This window comes from Bufo gargarizans, chromosome 3 (genome assembly GCF_014858855.1).
Source record: "Bufo gargarizans isolate SCDJY-AF-19 chromosome 3, ASM1485885v1, whole genome shotgun sequence".
Lineage (NCBI taxonomy): Eukaryota > Metazoa > Chordata > Amphibia > Anura > Bufonidae > Bufo > Bufo gargarizans.
Window position 1 is genome coordinate 262,156,299 of NC_058082.1, and position 22,059 is coordinate 262,178,357.

The 22,059-nt window shown below is 47.2% G+C and overlaps 1 protein-coding gene across 2 annotated transcripts in view; it reads left to right on the forward strand.

Annotated features, from left to right (window-relative positions):
* Positions 1–7,485: 7,485 nt before the first annotated feature.
* Positions 7,486–22,059, forward strand: part of EIF4H (eukaryotic translation initiation factor 4H) — a 30,621-nt gene continuing 16,047 nt past the window's right edge. Inside the window, exon 1 of one of the 2 annotated variants that reach the window (XM_044285212.1) lies at positions 7,486–7,637. In XM_044285212.1, the coding sequence (XP_044141147.1) occupies positions 7,579–7,637 (59 nt within the window). In that variant the 5' untranslated portion in view covers positions 7,486–7,578. The remainder of the gene's footprint in view (positions 7,638–22,059) is intronic. The other variant, XM_044285211.1, reaches the window with a different exon arrangement.

Consider the following 22,059-nt stretch of genomic DNA (forward strand, 5'->3'; position numbering starts at 1 on the left):
TCTATCAGAGGCGCTTAGTTTTTGCTGATGGGGACAAGAATGGGAGGGCCTTGGCATTTCTGGCCAGGACCGAGATGCCACAGACAGTAGTCCCCCACGTTACCTGGGGTGATGGCTCGAAGGTACATCAGCCCGGGGAGATCTGCGAGCAATTCGCTCAATTCTATGCGGACCTATATAGCTCTAAACTCAGCTTGACCCCGGGTGAGATCCGATCCTTCCTTCGAACCATCCCCCTTACACCCTTGGCCAAGACGGATAGCACGTACTTAGGGGGACCTATTGACGAGGGCGAGATCAAAGCCGCGATAGAGGCCATGGCAGTGTGGAAATCCCCTGGTCCGGATGGCTTCCCAGTTGAATGGTATGGGCTGGATGCTGAGTTGCACTCTATGTGGTTACTGAAACTGTTCACTTATGCTTATGAATCTGGTGGGTTGCCCCCATCGTTTGGTGAGGCCACCATTGTGGTGATTCATAAAGCTGGGAAGCCTCCGGACCACTGCGCGTCGTATAGACCGATTTCCCTACTGAATACTGATGCGAAAATATTGGCCAAAGTCTTGGCTAGAAGATTGAGTGGGGTAGTATTATCCATCATTGACCCGGATCAGTCAGGCTTTATGCCTGGGAAGACGACGGACATCAATCTTAGGAGGTTATACACTAATTTGCAGGTCAGACATGACAATGCGGGATCGAGGGCCTTGGCTTCTCTCGATAACGAGAAAGCCTTTGACTCGGTAGAGTGGTGCTTTATTTGGGAGACGATGTCCCTCCTTCAATTCCCCCCCTCCTTTATCAAATGGGTCCAGCTGTTATATCAGGCACCTACGGCGCGTATCCGGGTGAATGGTGTTACGTCTCAACCTTTTCGGCTGTATAGGGGCACCAGGCAAGGTTGCCCACTGTCACCATTGTTGTTTGCTCTGATAATGGAACCCCTCATGCAACTAATTAATAATAGCGCTCTGATAGAGTGGTGGACGATAGCTGGGATACAGGAGAAGGTATCGCTGTATGCGGATGACCTGTTGGTGTATTTAGCTGACCCTGGCCCCTCCTTAGAGTCTTTGTTAGATGTGGTGAATGGTTATGGCAGGTACTCGGGACTACGAGTGAATTGGACTAAGTCCAGTCTATGCATAGTGGACGTAGAGGATGGGATAGACGTCTCACCAGTGTCCCCTCTGAAGGTTGTAGACTTGAATTTGAGGCCCACTATGGAATATGTCACGCGTAAGTTGGAAGCCTGGGAAAATCTCCCCCTGACCTTAGTGGGCAGAATTAACATTGTTAAAATGGTGTTGTTACCTAAGCTACTGTATGTGTATAGGGCGGCCCCAGTGAGGATCCCTAAGGCCCATTTCGATACTTTAGACAAAGTCATGACCCGATTCCTGTGGAGTAACAGGTCCCCAAGAATTGCAAGGAAGACACTGAAAGCCTCCTATTTGCAGGGGGGTTTACAACTCCCGGATATGTATGTCTATTATATAGTGACTCGCTTGATGTATGCTTCCTGGTGGATCAGGGCGGACCCCAACAATCCGGCAGTGGTGTTGGAGGCGGCGCTGGTAGGGTCGTATGAGGCCCTGACGAATTTGGTATATAGGGGAGGCAAAGGCCTGGGCACCAAAAGTTACACGGAGGCTATGGTGACGGTTCTGGAGGCGTGGGAGAGGTTTGTGGACACGCACATGACTAGTCAAACGGGAGAAACCTGGTCCCCGTACATTCCACTGTGGCGTAATAAGCATCTGCCCGAGCTCTTTTACCTTTCAGACTTTGAATTTTGGCCACGGAAGGGCCTGAAGTATCTGACGCAGCTGTTCCAGGGCGGGGTCTTCCGCTCCTTCGAGAGTTTGCGTGCAGACTTCCTGCTACCCCACACAAGTTTTTATCGTTTCCTCCAGTTGAGACATGCATGTGAGAAGCAGTTTCAGTCCTTAGCCCTGAAATTAGAGTGTGGGCCACTGGAATCTATCGCCAGGAGAGAGAAACCGCATAAGCCGATTTCCTCCTTTTATGTTGAAATTATCAAGATGCAGGAATCTCCTATCCAGCGATCGTTTGTTAAATGGTCGGTGGATATTCCTGAATTGGCAGACTCTCACTTGGAGGAATGGCGTCTGGGGTGGAGGAAGTCTGTGATAAGCGCTCGAGATCAGCTCATTCAAGTTAAATGGATGCATAGGGTGTATCTGACCCCGATGCGTCTTTACCAGATGCGGCAATTACCGTCCCCTGGGTGTGACAGATGTGGGGAAATTAGGGGATCCTTTTTTCACATAGTGTGGCGGTGTCCAACAATCCAGATATACTGGAAAGGGGTATGCGATTTTATTAATGTCAAACTGGGGTTACCAGGGATTTGTGATCCAGTGGTGTGTGTCATGGGGCTAGTCTCTAATGCGACCCCATCCAAATATAGTAGAGCACTGTTACGTCTGTTAATGTATTATGGGAGGAAGAACATACTGCTGAAATGGAAACCGCCAAAATGCCCCACGGTGGTACAGTGGGTGCACCTGATTAATGGTGACCTGCAGATGTACAAATTGACGTATGAAGCCAGGGGAGAGCCTGGGGAGGCACAGTTTGAGGTTGTGGGTACTTGAAGCTGCACCACCCATGTGTGTGTCTGTGAGTGTGGATGGAGTGTGAGTGAGTGTGGTATTGCTTTTCTCATGACAATGAGATACTGTATCGCAATTACGGTTTTTTTGTTCCCTATTGTCATAAAAGTGATGATGATAGATTTAATGTACTTGCTCATGCGAGCGACTGTGTCAGATAGGACTGTTTCCCTTTGGGATTGTTGTACTAACTTGAAAAGTGTTAAATAAACGCTATTAAAAAAAAGAAATAGCTCATATGAAAAGCTAAAGCCCTCCCAAATGATGTTTAATGCACTGAAATAAATTCGTTTCAGTGAAAAAAGATTTATTATTTAATCAAGACAGAAAGGTCAAATTTTGGCAAGACAAAAGTTTTGTATACAGAAATTGAACAACTTTACTGCAAATCCAAAAATATGTCAGCAAATTAAGTAGTGGTGCTGTAAGATCCAAATTTAATATCTTGTATGACTTCCATGAGCTTGAAGGACAGCATCCATGCGGTTTGGCAAGGAATCATACAATTTATTGATGAAGTCATCAGGAATAGCAAAGAAAACAGTCTTGCATGCCTCCCAGAATTCATCAATATTCTTTGGTTTCGTCTTCCATGCTTCCTCTTTCATCCTACACCACATATGCTCAATGATGTTCATGTCTGGAGACTGGGCTGGCCAATCCTGGAGCATCTTGATCTTCTTCGCCTTAAGGAACTTTGATGTGGAGATGGAAGTATGCGATGGAGCACCATCCTGCTGCAGAATTTGGCCTTTTTTATGGTTGGGAATATAAGAGGTGGCTAAGGTTTCTTGGTATTTTAGACTATTGATGTTGCCTTCCACCCTGCAGATCCCTCGCACACCCCCATACTGGATGTAACCCCAGACCATGATTTTGCCTCCACCAAACTTCACTGTTTTCTGGGTAAATCTCGGCTCCATGCGGGTTCCAGTAGGTCTCCTGCAATATTTGTGGCGACTGTGGTGTAATTCAACAGAAGATTCATCTGAAAAATCCACCTTATGCCACTTTTCCAGCGTCCATCCTTTTAGCAGGCTGTGGGCCTTGGCAAATGCCACACGGTTTTTCAATTGTCTTTTGTTTAGTGCTTGCTTATGGGCACTGATTCGACCATGGAGGCCATTTCGAGACAGAATCCGACAAACTGTTCTGGTTGACACAGGGACTTCAGGTGACCAGGTCACGTGGAGCTCTGCTGCAGTGGAAAATGGGCTGGCCTTGGATTTTCGAGCCAACAAACGGTCCTTTCGAGCAGTTGTCTTGCGGGGTCGGCCTGACCTGGCCTTGTCGAAAACATCTCCAGTCTCTTCAAATCTTTTTTTTATCCTCTGAACTTGACGCTGAGACACATTGAAGGTGTCTGCCACATCAGCAGTGGATCTGGTCTTCAGCCTCTTGATAATCAACACTTTAGTCTCCGGGTGAATCTTAGGCATGTTTGCAGAGGTCTAGTTGCAGTTGATGTGAAGGTCTAGTGTACTGGGGTTCTTTTTATACACACCTGAGACCTAATTGATCCATTATTAGTCACAGGTGAAGCTCATATGACAAGACGACAACACTTATGTCTTGGCATAAATGGACTCAATGGGCTTTACCAAGCTGTGAATATTAGAATACTTTTTGTCAGTTTCGTTTTACACTGAAACATTATTACAAAAGCCGTTGGGATAAAAATGACCCATTTCTTGTAACAAAATCTTGATTAGAAATATATTTTAGCGGCACTTCAGGTCAATTTGTACACAAGCGACAAGACTTTTTTCAGGGACTGTACAGTATACAGTAATTACATAGAAAAAATTGGGCTGGACATAAAATTTTCAATAGATGGTTTCTCAAAAACAGAACGGATACGGAAGACATATGGATGCATTTCGTATGTGTTCAGTTTTTTTTGCGGACTCGTTGACTTGAATGGAGCCACAGAACGTGATTTGCAGGCAATAATAGGACATGTTCTATCTTTCAATGGAACGGAAATACGGAATGCATACGGAGTACATTGAATTGTATGAATGGTTCCGTATATGGACCCTATATGGAACGCAAAAAAAGGCCCTTAAACGGGAAAAAAAATGGTCGTGTGTGGTGAATAGAACAAGGGATCAAAAGGTCCCAGGTTCAAGCTCCCTAAGGCCCCTTTCACACAGGCGAGTTTTCCGTGCGGGTGCGATGCGTGCGGTGAACGCATTGCACCCGCACTGAATCCCGACCCATTAATTTCTATGGGGCTGTGCACATGAGCAGTGATTTTCACGCATCACTTGTGCGTTGAGTGAAAATCGCAGTATGCTCTATATTGTGCGATTTTCACGCGACGCAGGCCCCATAGAAGTGAATGGGGTACGTTAAAATCGCATAGCATCCGCAAGCAAGTGCGGATGCGGTGCGATTTTCACGCACAGTTGCTAGGAGACGATCGGGATGGAGACCCGATCATTATTATTTTCCCTTATAACATGGTTATAAGGGAAAATAATAGCATTCTGAATACAGAATGCATAGTAAAACAGCGCTGGAGGGGTTAAAAAAATAAAAAATAATTTAACTCACCTTAGTCCACTTGATCGCGAAGCTGGCATCTCCTTGTGTCTCCTTTGTTGAGCAGGACCTGTGGTGAGCATTAAATACAGGTAAAGGACCTTTGATGACATCAGATCACATGCTCCATCACCACGGTGATGGAGCATGTGATCTGACATCACCACAGGTCATTTAGCCCACAGCTCCTTCAAGAAGTAGAGACCAGGAACTCCGAGATCAAGAGGAGAAGGTGAGTTAACTTTTTTTTTTAACCCCTTCAGCCCTATTATACTCTGCATTCTGTATTCAGAATGCTATTATTTTCCCTTATAACCATGTTATAAGGGAAAATAATACAATCTTCAGAACATCAATCCCAAGCAGTTTGGGTTTGGGTACCAAACATGCGCGATTTTTCTCACGCGAGTGCAAAACGCATTATAATGTTTTGCACTTGCGTGGAAAAATCGCGCATTTTCCCGCAACTCACCCGCCTCTTATCCGGGCAAAAAAACTGACGCCCGTGTGAAAGAGGCCTAACACAAACGATTCAGATTGGCACAGCAATGCGTTCAGTGAAACTCACAGTTTTGTCTGCAATTGTGTTCAGTTTTTTTTCCGTGCTGGTGCAGTACGTTTTGATGCGTTTTACACGCACGTGATAAAAAAACTGAAGGTTTACAAACAACATCTCTTAGCAACCATCAGTGAAAAAAAAAAGCCTTGCATCTGCACTTGCTTCTGAATTAGGCCGAATGCACACGGCCGTGAGCGGTCCGTGGTAACACGGTCTGGATTTCTGCTGAGAGCAGGAGCGCACGGCGTCATTGGTTGCTATGACGCCGTGCACTTCATGCCGCCGCTGCACTACAGTAATACACTCTGGCCTTACAATGCGTTTTTCACTGAAGCCCCATTTACCTCTATGGGGCCAGGGCTGCATGAAAAACGCAGACTATAGAACATGCTGAGATTCTAAAACAACTCAGAACTGATGTGTGAAAAAAAACACATGGGTACAGGATTCAGATGCGGGTGCTATGCGTTCATGTCAAGCATTGCACCCGCGCGGAAAACTTGCTTGTGTGAAAGGGGCCTGAGCGCTGTTTCAGATGAACAGTTCCATTCACGCTCACACGCGGTGTGTCACCGCCAGACATCTGAGAAGCTCTGACAGACGTTCTTCAGAACCTCCTGCCTGAGGTTCTTTTGTTTTGCTTTCGTTTTATACAACTTCCTGGAGTGTGCTGTTGCTAGAATCTGTTACTGCTGAATCCACAAGATAAGTCTGTTTTCTTTATTTCTGTTTGCCTGTGGGCTTGATCCTAGGTGACCCTGACTCCCTCCGTATTAAGTGTAGGGAGCCGGTGGTCGTGTCCCCTCACTATTATAGGGTGTTCAGGTGCACACAGTCGAGCAACGAGGGTATGCAATTATCTACCATTGAGATTTTTGCATAGGCTGAGCAGTAAGGGAGAGAGCTAGGGCTGTTACAGGGCTTACCCTATTGTTCCTTCGTTTTGGATCAAGTCAGTCGGATCTTCATTTGTGTCTTCTAGTTTTCTGTAACACCATCCGTGACACAGTGCTTTATGTCACTTTATGATCGTGTATCAGTAGGGTCAAGCAGAGACACACAGCATTATAAATCATGATAACGCCATACACTCCTGCAAGTCCAGAACGGAGGATCACACTCACACACAGAGCGCGATTCCCGCAATAGACTCACTTGTGTGAAACAGCCCTAAGGGGGCTAATAGTTAACAAATAAAAAATGTCCTATAAGGTAAGACCATAATTAGACTATGGCTAAACGGAGGAAAGGTCCTCTTTAAATCACCCCGATTTCCAAATTTTATATCTAAAAATATATAAACAAAAAAAATAAACATATTATGCATTACCATGTACGAAAATGTCTGAAGTATTAAAATATTTAATATTTAAAAAAACATTTCCTGTGCGGTGAATGCCGTAAAGGAAAAAAAAATTTAAAAAAATTCAATTTTATCCCACATTTTTCTCCTCATTTTCCAATACAAGACATGGTAAATTAAATGGTGGCATTAAAAAAATGCATCTTGTTCTGCAAAAACTGTGCACAGAAAAAATTTAAAAAAGTTATGGCAAAAAAAAAAGCGAAAATCGGCCTAGTCTTTAAGGGGTTAATAATAAATAATAATTTCCTGGTGGCCCAAGGTAACCCAGTCTGACACTGAGTAGAAAACATGACAGAATCCTGGTGAGCTAGAAAGAAGCTGCATGCTGCGGCTCCCCCTGTGGTGTACGTGTGTCAGGCAGAGCACAGCACAGGCGGCTGCAGGCATCTACATGGACAGCCCTGCCTGCGCTATATTGTGGGGTCCTTGCAGCCTGGCCGTTTGGCTGCGAAGAGGAGAGAGTAGCAATGGCGGATTACGATACCTTTGACGATCGGGCCTACAGCAGTTTTGGAGGCGGCAGGGGGTGAGCGGGGGATTGTGTGTGGACGGGCGATTGCACGGGGTAGTCTGAGGCGTGAGGAGGGAGGGCGGCTGCCCGGAGGGAGCGGGGGACGGGACAGGCCCAGGGAGCGGGAGACGGCGCCGCCATGCAGCTCCATGACTCCCGGGTGTCACGTATCGCACGTGTGAACACAGCTCTGCGCCGGCGTTTCCTCTTGGAAGGCTGCTTATTGCTCCATGTAGGCCGGTGTGCAGCCGATTCCAGAGGAGGAGGTGCCGCCTGGAGCGGGCAGTGTGTGAACGGGCTGCTCCCCCGATACTGCGCTGTCCATGCGGTACCCGCACTGTGTGAGCGCTCCTGATAATGGCCATGCGGTACCCGCACTGTGTGAGCGCTCCTGATAATGGCCATGCGGTATCTGGGCTGTGTCACGAGTCCTGATAATGGCCATGCGGTACCCGCACTGTGTGAGCGCTCCTGATAATGGCCATGCGGTATCTGGGCTGTGTCACGAGTCCTGCTAATGGCCATGCGGTATCTGGGCTGTGTCACGAGTCCTGATAATGGCCATGCGGTATCTGGGCTGTGTCACGAGTCCTGATAATGGCCATGCGGTACCTGGGCTGTGTGTGACCAGTCCTGTTAATGGCCATGCGGTATCAGGGCTGTATGACCAGTCCTGATGATGGCCATGCGGTATCAGGGCTGTGTGACCAGTTTGGTTAATGGCCATGCGGTATCAGGGCTGTGTGACCAGTTTGGTTAATGGCCATGCGGTTTCAGGGCTGTATGACCAGTCCTGATGATGGCCATGCGGTATCAGGGCTGTGTGACCAGTTCGGTTAATGGCCATGCGGTATCAGGGCTGTATGACCAGTCCTGATGATGGCCATGCGGTATCAGGGCTGTGTGACCAGTTCGGTTAATGGCCTTGCGGTACCCGTGCTGTATGTGACCAGTCCCGATGATGGCCATGCGGTACCCGTGCTGTATGTGATCAGTCCCGATGATGGCCATGCGGCACCTGTGCTGTATGTGATCAGTCCCGATGATGGCCATGCGGTACCCGTGCTGTATGTGATCAGTCCCGATGATGGCCATGCGGTACCCGTGCTGTATGTGATCAGTCCCGATGATGGCCATGCGGTACTCGTGCTGTATGTGATCAGTCCTGATGTATTATTTACGTTGTATGTGACTGGTGATGATGTCCATGCTGTGCCCATGGGTAAGAATTTAGGGGCACCCTGGTCTTTTCACATGTCACTGTGGTGTCCACAGAGCCAGGTTATGAGTAGTGTAGCTATGTAGTAGGAGGGCAGGGAGGGCGCACTGGTTTTATGTGCCCAAGGTTTTTCAGGGTACTGTCCCCACATCTCCCGGGGAAGTGACACTACAGACTCACGGAGCCCTTTCTTGTCCCTACTTTTGTTTCGGGGGTGGCACCGGATATCTAAGACATGGGGCTTATTTATTGAGACTTTAGACGCCAGTCTTAATATCCCCTATAGCTGGCGGTAGATCCTCCGGAGTTGTGGTGATGCGCCAACCTTTACATAACTTTGGCGCATCCAGCTCTAGTTCAAAATGTACGACCACTTCCTTGCTGTCTTACATTTAGACCATTTTCCGTGCCCAAACCAGCTGGCCCGTCCCCACCTATGTCTTAGCCACTTTTTTAGACCTGTCATGAGCGGGGGAAAGTTGCAGATTGCGTATTTCTGTTCAGTAAATGACCCCCATAATGTTAAGTGTTCTGTCTGGCTCTTTTGTAGGGCTGTGGGTACTGGCCCGGTTCACAAAGTGCAGTAAAATTTTACTAGGTGTGCCCGCTGAAGCATCTGAACCCTATATGGACATTTATGGCACATGCAAGGGTCTGTCTGCTAGGAGCAGGTCCCACATCTGGGACCTGCTCTTATCTCCAGAACTAGATAACAGGTGTGGCCCTGAGATCCCCCGGTCTGGCACTTCCCTATTTACATAGCGGGCTGAAGTCCTAAAGAAGTGAACGGAAAAGGCAGCTCTTCTGCAGCCACCTCTCTCCGTTCCTGGCAGTGCGAGACGGGTTCTCCAGGTAGGAGTTGGGACCTCACCTGTTGTATGTTCATGGCACGTCCTGTGGATATGCCACGGATAGTCAGTGTGGAAGCCTTTGATTGTACCCTGCTAAAGGATTCCCAGGTCAACGACAGGGAATTTAAAGGCTGTGTCCACCATCTCCTCATTCATATGAGTGGACATGGGGCCCCTGTTTTCATCAGTGGGGGTCTCTGGTTGGATCCCTTTCGACCTAACAGTGATTCCCAATCCACTTGGGACAATGTGTTACTGGAATGTCCCTTCAGGTAGGACGTCTAATAGATGTTTGTTTATTATGATGTGTCCTGAGCTGAGTTCTCTTAGGACCCGGTATAAGTGGGGCAGATGTACTAGACAGTGGGCAAGCTGCCCCAAATTCATCACTGGCTCAGGCTGGATGACGAATTTGATGCAGGGCTAGAGATTTTTATCTAACGCTGTGCCAACTATTGGTTTGCTGACTTTGCACCAAGATCTTGGTGAATGTTGGCACGAATCCGGTATTTCAATGAATTTGTCAGATGGATCCGGATCCGTCTGACAAATGCTGTCCATTTGCGTCCAGATTGCCGGACCCGGCAGGCAGTTTCGGCGACGGAACTGGCTGCCGGAATCCTCTGCCCCTAAGGGTACTTTCACACTTGCGTCAACGTTTTCCGGTATTGAGTTCCATCACAGGGGCTCAGTACCGGAAAATAACTGATCAGTTAAATCCCCATGCATTCTGAATGGAGAGCATTCCGTTCAGGATGTCTTCAGTTCAGTCTTTTTATGGTATTTGGACGGAGTAAAAACTTTTCTCTTCAGCCAAAATACCTGAACACTTGCAGAATGCCGCGTTTTTTTCCATTGGAGTGTATTAGTGCATTAAAATTGCTGCATTGACGGATCCAGTCTGCGCATGCGCAGACCTTTTAAAAATGTAAAAAAAAAAATCCAGAGGATAGATCATCAATTTAAACTGCAGAACCCCTTTTAAACATAGTTTTGTGCATGAGGCCATAACATAAGCAAATGCACATTCGCTTCCCCTTCAGTGTAAGGGCTCATGCACACGATGTCTGCCAAAAAAACGGATCCACAAAAAATACAGATGTCCGTGTTCATTCCATACTTTGTGGAACAGAACAGCCGTCCCCTAATAACATTCCTATCCTTGTCCATAAATAGGACATGTTCTATTTTTTTTGTGGAACGGAAATGGAATGCACACTAGAGTACCTTCTTTTTTTTTTTTTTTTTTTTTTTTTTTTTGCGGAACCATTAAAATGAATAGTTTCGCATACGGTCAGCAAAAAAAAACGGAGCGGACACTGAAAGAAAATACGTTTTGTGTGCATGAGCCCCAAGGCTGGGTTCACAAGTGACAGAAAATCCAATAGAAAAGTGCGCTGCGTTTCCCCAGCATAAACCGCACTTGCTGCGGAGAAGCCAGCAGATCCCACCCTCTCTATTAAGGGAGAAATCAGCTTTGTAAGGCTACTTTCACACTTGCGTTCGGAGCGGATCCGTCTGGTGTCTGCACAGACGGATCTGCTCCTATAATGCAGACGATGGGCTCCGTTCAGAACGGATCCGTCTGCATTATATTTCAGAAAAATTTCTAAGTGTGAAAGTTGCTCAGACGGATCCGTCCAGACTATACATTGAAAGTCAATGGGGGACGGATCCGTTTAAAATTGAGCCATATTGTGTCAAATTCAAACGGATCCGTCCCCATTCACTTCCATTGTAAGTCTGGATGCATCCGTTTGCCTCCGCACGGCCAGGCAGACACCCGAACACTGCAAGCAGCGTTCAGGTGTCCGCCTGCTGAGCGGAGCGGAGGCCAAACGGTGCCAGACTGATGCATTCTGAGCGGATCCGCGTCCACTCAGAATGCATTAGTGCTGGACGGATGCGTTCGGGGCCGCTTGTGAGAGCCTTCAAACGGAACTTACAAACGGAACCCCGAACGCTAGTGTGAAAGTAGCCTAAATTGACATGCACTGCAGAATTCAAATCCGCAGTGCCGCTGCTTTTGTGCTGCGTTTTTTATAAAAAAAAAAATTAACCCAGCGCATGGATGAGAAAATTCTGAAATTCTCATCCACTTTGCTGGTACTGTACAACGCTGCGGGTTTGTCGCACGAACATCCACAATGGCAAATCAGTCACATGTGACCCCCGCCATTACTATTCTCCCATGTGTACACGCGTGTCACAATGAAACAAAGCGTCAGCTTCCAGCTTTATGTGCACTGCTCGGTGGTCTCGCTGATGTGCTCTATTTGTGACGGCACTGTAGGAGTTCTGTAGCAGGAGTGCACCCTGCTTCTAGGGACGCTTGTCGTTTGCTCCATATTCACCTTGCTACAGGAAGTGTTAATGCGTTTCATACCGAAGCGATGCTGTAATGTAAGGACAGGGAGTGCTCGGCTCGCAGATAAAGAAGGGCATGTAACAACCCTCCTCTATTTGGCATAGTGAAGGTTATCAGGGTGTTTGTCATCTTGGTGTAACTTTTATTTCATTCATTTAAAGGGAACCTGTCGTGTTGAACTTGGTGTCTGAGATGTCATATGTCATAGAGCCAGAGAAGCTGAGCAGATTGATTGTATGGTTTTGTGGGAGAAGATTAAGTATAACCAGAACTTCATTCGTTTATATTCCTGCTCATTCTGGGCTTTGAAGTCAAGGATTCGGTCTTATCAGTGATTGACAGTTATCTCTGTATACACAGATATAGGTCTGCTCAGCTCCTCCTGCTCTATAACATGCAGCCTGCAGATTACACAGAATTTCATGGCGACTGGTTCCCTTTAACTGGTTGATGACTAAGCACAGGTGTGCAGTAGGGTTGTTTCGATACCAAAATTTTGATTCGTTTTCAATACCATAAAAAAGTATTGCGATATTCGATACCACGCAAAAAATAAAATAAAACCCCCCAAAAAAGCAACATGCATTCTGCATTTTATGGAATGTCCGGCCCATAATAGAACAGTCCGAATCCTTTTTTTTAGGGGGGACAAGGTGACAAAAAAAAAAAGGGAAATCGCACAGTTTTTATTTTTATTTTTTCTGTGACTGCGTTCACCGCATAGGACTTTTCGGACGTGATGATATGTAATATGTTTATTGTTTATATATTTTAATATGTAAAATTGGGAAAGGGGGCCATTTAAACTTTGTTTGTTTTTTTTGTTTTTTACACTTTACTTTTACTTTTTACGTACTATTTCCCCCTTAGGGGCCAGATCCTAGGATCTTTTCATCCCTTGTCCTATTCACCCTGATGGATCTCTATCAGGGTGAATAGGATCTCACACTCTCCCTGCTGCCCTGTGCATAGTACATACAGCAGCAGGGAGGTTACCATGGCAGCCCCTTCAGTAGCGTCCTGGCTGCCATGGTAACCAATCAGAGCCCCAGGATTACTCTGCTGGGGCTCCGATCAGAAGCTTCCACTGCCACCAATGAGGAGGGAGGGGACCCTGTGTCCACTGCCACCAATGATTTTAATACTTGGGGGGGGGGGGGGGGGGGGGGCACTGCGCACGCCAATGATGTTTAATACAAATCCAGGCAGATTAATTGTTTACTTTCATTGGTGATGCAGTGCGCCCGCCCATCTCCCCTTATTTGTGGCAGCGGCACAGGGAGGGGGAGGGAGAGACTGCTTCCTTCTCCCCTGTGCTGCTGAGGAGAACACTGAGAGCAGCGTACTCAATGTTCTTTGATACTAAACTGCGCAATAGCGAAGCCTAGTATTGAAGAAGAAAAAAAAAAAAGGCAAATCGAGGTCGATACCAGACGAAAGTATCGAAAATTCAATACCCGAAACAACCCTAGTGTGCAGGCAGTTGCTGAATTAGGACAGGCACAGCAAGTTTGCCCATTTGATCAGGACCAGAGCAATGGCTGACATATGCAGCCGCAGCCCTGCTGTATTGGTGGAAATCAAAGGAGCCTTTGATCTGTCATGTAACTACTTATATACTGCAAATAAGAGCAGTTGCTGCATTTGAGAGGAGGGGCTATATCTGTAAGTTCCCCCCACCCTGCGTGAGGTGCCAAGGGGTTGGCATGGCGGCCTGTGGCCTAACAGAGTCCTCTGTATTTGCCCTCTATGGAAGCCTATCAGGCAGAGCCAGATGCTTGGCCTAATAGGCTGCCTATCAGTGTAAAATTAAAGGGAATCTGTCATTACGTACCTGAAAATAAAACCATCAGCCTCTGTAGATGTGCGCTTGTCAGGAGCTTCTAATGCCCATGATCCCATCTACCTACATGCCCCCAAATCAGCTTTTGAATTTTATGCCAATTAGGTGAAACGAGGCCATTGCTGTTGCACCCGTGCCCCCACCACTTCCGGGCCGGAAGAGGTGTGGGCATCCTCATGCGTTGTATTAGGCATTTTTGGGCCTAGGGGTTAAAAGGAGCTGAGGAGCGTTTGATAAATTGGCAGCAGGGGAAGGCAGCCGGCCTTGTGTGCACACAGTGCTGTAGAGGATCTGGGTTTCCACCAGCATGTTGGAACCAGGTGATGCAGGACGCGCGGAACCCTCGGTATTGGTCCTGAGGAGTGGGGAAGCTTGACTCTACTATTGGTGAAATTTATCCTCTCCTAATTAATTTTGGGAGTTGTTTTTGCTTTATTGTTGTAGGTAGCAAAAACACCAAATAAATCATCCGGAAAGACTAAACATAAAGAATGTGGAGGATGTAGCAGCCTCGTATGTTAAACCACTATGTCAAGCATGTATAGATAAGCTGGTTATGGAAGAGTCTCACAGCTTATCTAGAAATATTATGGCCTTGGTACGGTCAGAAGTTAAATCTTCTATTAAATCACTCGGTCGGAGTCGCCCAAGGTCCCCAGACAGGTCTACCTATAATAAGGACTCTGATTTTTCTGGGGAGGACAAGGATAGAGAATCCGGCCAGGACTCATCAGATGATTTCTTCTCTTCAGGTGAGGAGTCAGCGGGGAGGGCTCTTTTTCCACCGGAAGATACCGAGCCTTTACCTAAAGCCACCATGCAATTAGAGGATATAAAACAACCTAAATCTATTGCTGACCAGGTTTTTGAGGGTCTCTGCCCTAAAAGTCAAAGTTTTTTCTGTTCATAAAAATATGGAAGCCCTTATCAGAAAAGAATGGAAAAATCCTGATAGAAAATTTTTAATTCCTAATTCTGTAAAAAGAAAATATCCATTTGAGGAGTCGGTAGCGGGCGTCTTGGACAGAGCCCCCACGGTAGATGCCCTGGTAGCTAAAATAGCCCAAAAATCGGCTCTTCCATTCGAAGATTTAGGCTGCTTAGGAGATCCTTTAGATAAAAATGCATATGTTTATCTTAGACGTGCTTGGGAGTCTGCTTCAACAAGTCTTAGGCCGTCCATTGCCGCCTCTTGGGTCTCCAGGTCCTAAAGGCTATGGTTAGATCAACTGGAGGCTCATATTAAGGACAAAATACCTAGAGGAATTACTATCTTCCCTACCTACATTTTCTAAAGCCACAGACTTCCCGGCGGACTTTTCTACTGATGCGATCTGCTTTTTTTGTCACAGCAGCTGCCATGTCTAATGCAGCTAGACTGGCTATCTGGCTTAAATCGTGGAAGGGGGATCAGGGTTCCAAGTCTAGACTCTGCTCTCTTCCATGTGAGGGTTCTAGGCTGTTTGGTTCCTTTCTTGATGACATCCTAGAGAGGGCCTCAGATAAAGAGGGGTTTCCCGGTTCCTCAGAAAACTTCCTTTTTTTGTAAATCCCAGGCCAGTTTTAAAAGACAAAAGGGTAGGCAGAGAGAAATTTCCTAAAATATCTGGGGTTTTTTGTTCAAGCCCTAGGACAATAGACCAAAGGACAAACAACAATGACGCCAGATCTCTATCAGTTTCTCCCAGCCTGGAGGCCCTTTTCTCAGAACAAATGGGTCCCTAAGTGTGATAGAAAACAGTTTCCAGCTGGAATTTCTCTCATCCACCAGATTATTATTTTCCATAGCATCATCACGACGGCATACAAGGAGATTGACCCCTGACCTCTGTAGGGGCAGGAACAGAGAAAGGTTAAATACCCTCCTCCCACCACCAACACCAGTGTTTCCTGTCCCTACAGAGGACAGGGCAGAGAAAGGTCTCCCTGTATGCAGGGAGATGAAGCTAGGAATTCAGTCGTGGATACCTTAAGAAATCGCCGGCATCCTGCATGGCGTCCCCCTGCCCTCCCGCGGTCCAGTACTAACGCTGGGCAGGGGTGTGGGGCTCTACCTCGTCCCGATTTTCGGGGCCTGTTCCCTGGCGCAGTCTCCCTTCCGGCATCATCGCGGCAGCTGGGTGCGCGCCGGCGCATTGGGCGCATATGTATGACGTCACGGCCGGCGACCCGGAAGTGACGTCAGTGGCGGCAGCGTGGAGCTTAATTTAAAAACCGAGGCCTGCTCCGGACAAACGCTCCCAGGATCGGTCCCCCACTGTGCGGAACCCTTACCTTTCGGAAGAGGCGACCATGTCGGTACCGGAGCGGTCCCCCAGAGCTGAGCTGCCGCCAGCGCTTCTAACTGAGTCCCCTTCGGGGGTATTTATGAATGGGTCAGGGAGTCTGTTGATCCCCCTCTCCCACGATGATATAGGGGGGGGAGAGGAGGAGCGGGCTCTTGCTCCATGCTCAGTGCAGCTACGGCAGGGCGCAGGCTCCTACATCCACCCCCGCGCCCCCCCCCCCCCCACCCTCCTCTTGGTGGGCCATATCCCTTATACTTTGCCGTTTCATCTCTTTTAGGCAAAAGAAACCCCGAAAAAGATGGGGAAGTCACTCAAATGTGTCTCCTGCTCTAGTAGACTCCCTGACGGCTACCCCAAAAAACTGTGCAAGCCTTGTATTTCAAATATCGTACGGGATGAGGCACCCTCCCTAAAAGAGGAATTAAAAACTATGATTCAGGAGGAGATCCGTTCATCCCTGGCCCACCTGTCCGCTAATCCCCCCGATTTGCCGCAACCAAAGAAGAAGCGGGCTAGATCCCCATCCCCCTCTGATATAGAAGTCACTTTATGATATTGAAATTGCTGACATAGTGCTGACATTGCTAAAGTATGGAGTGATAATGTGATACCTTGTCATGGGACTTAGTAATGTGACAATTAGATCATCAAATTAGCCGAGTCATAAAGTTCCTCTTTTTTGCTATAAAAAATCATGTAATCTCAATAAACGCAGCATCTTGCATTGACTGACTTCTCTGTGACAGTCTGTGTGTGATCTCTTTCAAGGCGTACGTATGCCAATCATTTATACCATTCGGAGCAATACATCAAATCTTCACTGGAAATCCTGGGAGGCGTCCATGTTTAACGTTAAAACCAATATTGCGGCTACTTCAGTCGCCCGGTCCATGTATCTTTGGTTGGGAGAGTTGGAAACTCATATTAAAGACAGAGCGTCTAGGGAGCAGATTCTGGAGTCTCTCCCCCTTTTAAAGTCGGCCACGGCTTTCCTGGCGGATGCCTCTGCCGAATCAGTTCGGTTCTCCGCCAGAGATGCAGCGCTCTCCAATGCAGCTAGGAGAGCCCTCTGGATGAAGTGTTGGTCGGGGGATAAGACATCTAAGTTAAAGCTTTGCTCCATCCCCTTTTCCGGAGAATACGTGTTTGGCCCGGTGCTAGATAAGATCCTAGAGAAGGCCGCGGATAAGAAGGGGTTTCCGGAAGATCGCCCTTCCAAACGCCGGTATCCTTTTCGCCCCCCCCCCCCCTCGGGTCAAGAAAAGAGCTACAGGGGAAAAGGGAAATCAGGGCGTTGGAGTTACCCAAAAGGAGGAAGAGGTCAGTCCTTCTCCCAGCAAAAACCTTCAGATAAGCAATGACGCCGGAGTGGGGGGGAAGACTCTCAAGATTCCTGGGGTCATGGGAATCCATCTCCCAGAACCCCTGGATTTCCAAGGTAGTCGGTACAGGCTATCAGATAGAGTGGTCTTCAAGACCCCCAAACAAATTTTCTCTGACACTGTTCCAAACGAACCTTTGGCAAGGAGTCCAGAAACTTCTTCAGATGAATGTAATCTCTCCGGTCCCACCTCTAGAAAGAGGCAAGGGTTTTTATTCAACTTTATTTTTAATCAGGAAAAAAGAAGGTACCTTTCGGACGATCATAAACCTGAAACCTCTAAACAAATTCATCCGTTATCAGAAATTCAGGATGGAGACCCTAACATCTACAATCCCTCTGTTAAGCAAAGATGTCTTCATGTGCACTATAGACCTGCGAGACGCTTATTACCATATTCCCATTCACGCCAGCTCCCAGTGTTTTCTCCGGTTTGCAATCCAGGATATATCAGGAAACGTCCATCACTACCAGTTCAGAGCCCTTCCCTTCGGGATTTCGTCTGCCCCGAGTATATTTACCAAAGTGGTGGTAGAGATGGTTGCCTTCGCCCGAAGACAGGGACTCATGATAATCCCCTATTTGGACGATTTCCTTCTGGTCAGCGAAAGTCGCAGCCAAATCAATTCAATTCAAATCTAAAGGTCTTTCTCTCCATCCTAGACGACCTGGGGTGGATCGTAAACGAGGAAAAGTCCGTCCTCACCCCCTCAAGGGAAGTTCGTTTCTTAGGTATGATCCTGGACTCCCGAAAGCAAGCAGTGTTCCTACCTCGGGACAAAATATCAGTTCTCCAACAAAAGGTCAGGTCCTTTCAAAAGAGAAGATCTTGCTCTATCAGAGAGGCGATGAGCATGCTGGGTCTGCTGACATCTTGTATTCCGGCAGTCCCCTGGTGTCAAATACACTTCAGACCCCTTCAGTCCTGGATACTGAGTGTCTGGAACAGGTGCCAATCCTCTCTAGATCGCCAAGTAAGTCTTCCATCTCGGATTCTGCAGTCCCTAAATTGGTGGAAAAACCACGAGAACCTATCCCGGGGAAATCCCTGGCAGAAGACTCCACAGTTGCAGGTAATAACAGACGCAAGTCCGTCCGGCTGGGGCGCAAAGGTCGGGGACCGTATATTTCAGGGCACTTGGCCAGATTCGATCAGATCCCAATCATCGAATTTCAGGGAGCTGAGAGCAGTCTGGGAAGCATTGAGGGCGGCAGAGGAAATGTTGTGTCATCATATAAAGGTGCTATCGGACAACACTACAGCCATTGCCTACCTCTCCCATCAGGGGGGAACCCGGTCCGTAACCCTTCAGGCGCTGGCAACAAAGATCTTTGCTTGGGCAGAACAGAAGGTGGCCTCTGTATCGGCAGTTCACCTGAGGGGGATACTAAATCAAGAAGCAGATTCTCAGCCGCCACAGGATCGATCACACAGAGTGGTCTCTAAGTCCAGAAGTCTTCAGGTTAGTGGTAAGGAAATGGGGGTTGCCCGACGTAGATCTGTTCGCCACCAGGGCCAACTCAAAAGTGGAAACATTCTGTTCCCTAAACCCCAGGGACAGGCCTCATACATTAGACGCCTTCGCCATCCGTTGGCATTGGAATCTATGCTATGCCTTCCCTCCACTTCCTCTAATCCCGAAGGTGGTGCAGAAAGTTCTCCAGGACAAGGCCACGGTGATTGTGATCGCTCCCCTGTGGCCAAAGAGAAGTTGGTTCTCATCTCTCCAGAGACTTTCTCTACAGGATCCATGGCCCCTTCCGGTACGGGAGGACCTACTCCAGCAGGGCCCAGTTCTACACCCAAACCCGCAGTTTCTGAAATTAGCAGCTTGGATCCTGAGTTCCAAACCCTGAAACTTCAGGGACTATCAAACGAAGTTATTGCTACTCTGAAAGCTTCCAGGAAGAAGGTAACGTCAGCGATCTACCTTAAGATCTGGAGACGTTTTTGTTCTTGGAGTGGGGATGAATCGCCACATTTACATAAACCTAACATCCAAAGAATACTGGACTTCCTACAGCGAGGTCTAGATCTGGGACTTAGGCCCTCTACCTTGAAGGTCCAGATCTCAGCCCTGGCTTGTTTTTTTGACCAAGATATAGCCGGTCATCGTTGGATCAAAAGATTCATCAAGGCAGCGACGAGGCTCCGCCCAACGATCACCGCTCGTGTCCCTTCCTGGGATCTGAACATCGTTCTTACAGGCCTTACCTTACCGCCCTTTGAACCCATGTCTGACTGTCCTATAAAATTATGGTCCTTGAAAACGGCCTTCTTAATTGCGATAACTTCGGCCCGCAGAGTAGGAGAATTGCAAGCCCTATCGATCAGGGAACCCTACCTCCGTATTCTAGATGATAGATTAATTCTTCGTCTGGATCCTGGTTTTCTCCCCAAAGTGGTATCAAATTTTCATCGGAGCCAGGAAGTTACCCTACCTTCCTTTTGTCAACACCCTGCTAATGACAAAGAAGCCACATTTCACTCTCTGGATGTTAGACGGGCAGTCTTAAACTATATCACTGTGACGGAAAAGTTTAGGAAGTCGGACAGCCTACTAGTTCTCTTCGGAGGAAGACTTAAGGGCCAGAAAGCCTCCCGGTCATCTATAGCCAGATGGCTCAAAGAAACTCTTAGTCTTTGTTATCAATTACAAAATCTTACATGTCCAGTCCACATTAGGGCCCATTCCACCCGGGCCATGTCCTCCTCTCAGGCTGAGAGAGCTGGGGCTTCTCTGGAGGAAATCTGTCGTGCTGCCACTTGGTCCAGCATTCATACCTTTTATAAAGCACTATCGACAAAAAATTTCTGATGGAGAATCAACTGTAAATCTCTTCCAGGATTGCTGGATGGCAAACTTGGATCCGGAAGATGCATATTACCATGTCTCAATCCATGCTTCATCCCAAAAGATTTTAAGAACTGCAGTCTGGCAAATTGAAACCTCACACTATACTGGCTTGTTAAATATGAGTTATTGTGTTGTTGTCTTGCTTCATTGTATTCTATGCACCAAACTGTTTAATATGTATGAAAATACTTGTTATACATATCTTTTTATTGCTACTATGTGACAGGTCTACTAATAGACATGTCTGAATATGTTACATATTTGGAAAACCCAATAGAGTATTGAAACTAAGAACAGCAGTCTGGGTCCAGGGAGAGTTACTGCATCTCCAATACAGAGCGCTGCCCTTTGTGGTTTCTCATGCTCCCATAGTCTTTACCAAAGTAGTAGCAGAAGTAGCGGCTTTTGTAAGACTGTCTGGAATTACGTTAGTGCCCTATCTGGACATTTTTTTTTTTTTAAGTCTGTCAGTCAAAAGAGAAACTAGAAAAAGATATAAAATTCCTCTGCTCCACTGAAAAATTAAACTGGAAAAAAATCATACCTGATTTCTTCTCAAGTTTGCATTTTCTTAGGAATTCAGCTGGACTCCCGTCTGCAAAGAAGTTTTCTTCCGCTTCCAAGGAAGGAGTCGATCAGGGAACAAGTATGGTCAGTCTTCCTTTCTTACCAGTGTACTTTCAGGGAAGCAATAGCGGCACTCGGGCAGATGACATCAGCAATTCCAGCAGTACCTTATGCACAGATCCACTCCAGAGAGCTTCAGGCAAACATTCTAAAATCATGGGACTGCTCCCCTTATTCCTTGGATCAGAGTTTCCACCTTTCTTCAAAGACAAGACTCTCCCTGTTATGGTGGACAATTCCAGAGTCCACAGGGGTTCCATGGACATTTCTAGACCCAACTGTAATTACCACAGATGCCAGCTCTTGGGGTTTTGGGGGCCCACTCCCAGAACAGGTGCTGGCAGGGGAGATGGGACTTGACATGAGGAAAGCATCCTGGAATTTCAAGGAGTTAAAGGCAGTAGAGCTGGCACTGAAGTTGGCTAGCCTATACCAGAGGTAAAACACAGGAAGATTGTGTTCTATTCCAACAATTCTACAGCAGTGGTCTACATAAACCATCAAGGGGGAACTAGAGTCCCTTCCCTTCTATGCCAGAAGATCTTTTGTATAGCAGAGGAGAGAAGGCTTTTTCTGTCAGCAGTGCATCTGAAGGGGAAAGAGTACGTCATAGCAGACTTCCTAAGTCGAGTCTCCCTAAAACAAGGAGAATGGTGTCTAAACAAAGACCTTTTTTTGCAAATATTCCAGAGGTACAGTCTTCCCACAGTGGACCTTTTTGCCTCAAGTGCCAACCGAAAATTACAGAGGTGGTTCTTCTCCCTCAACCATTTAATCAGCCTGTTAGCAATAGACGGGTTAGCACAGGACTGTAGCCAGAAGTTAGGGTATGCCTTCCCTCCATTTTGCCTTATTCCCCATGTATTGAAGAAAATAGAAAGATAGGGGGCATCAGTTATCCTGATAGCTCCAATGTGACTAAAGAGGTCCTGGTACTCCAGTCTGCTAAGAATAGCAGTAGAGCTTCCGTGGACGGAGGATCTCCTTTACCAGGGTCCGCTA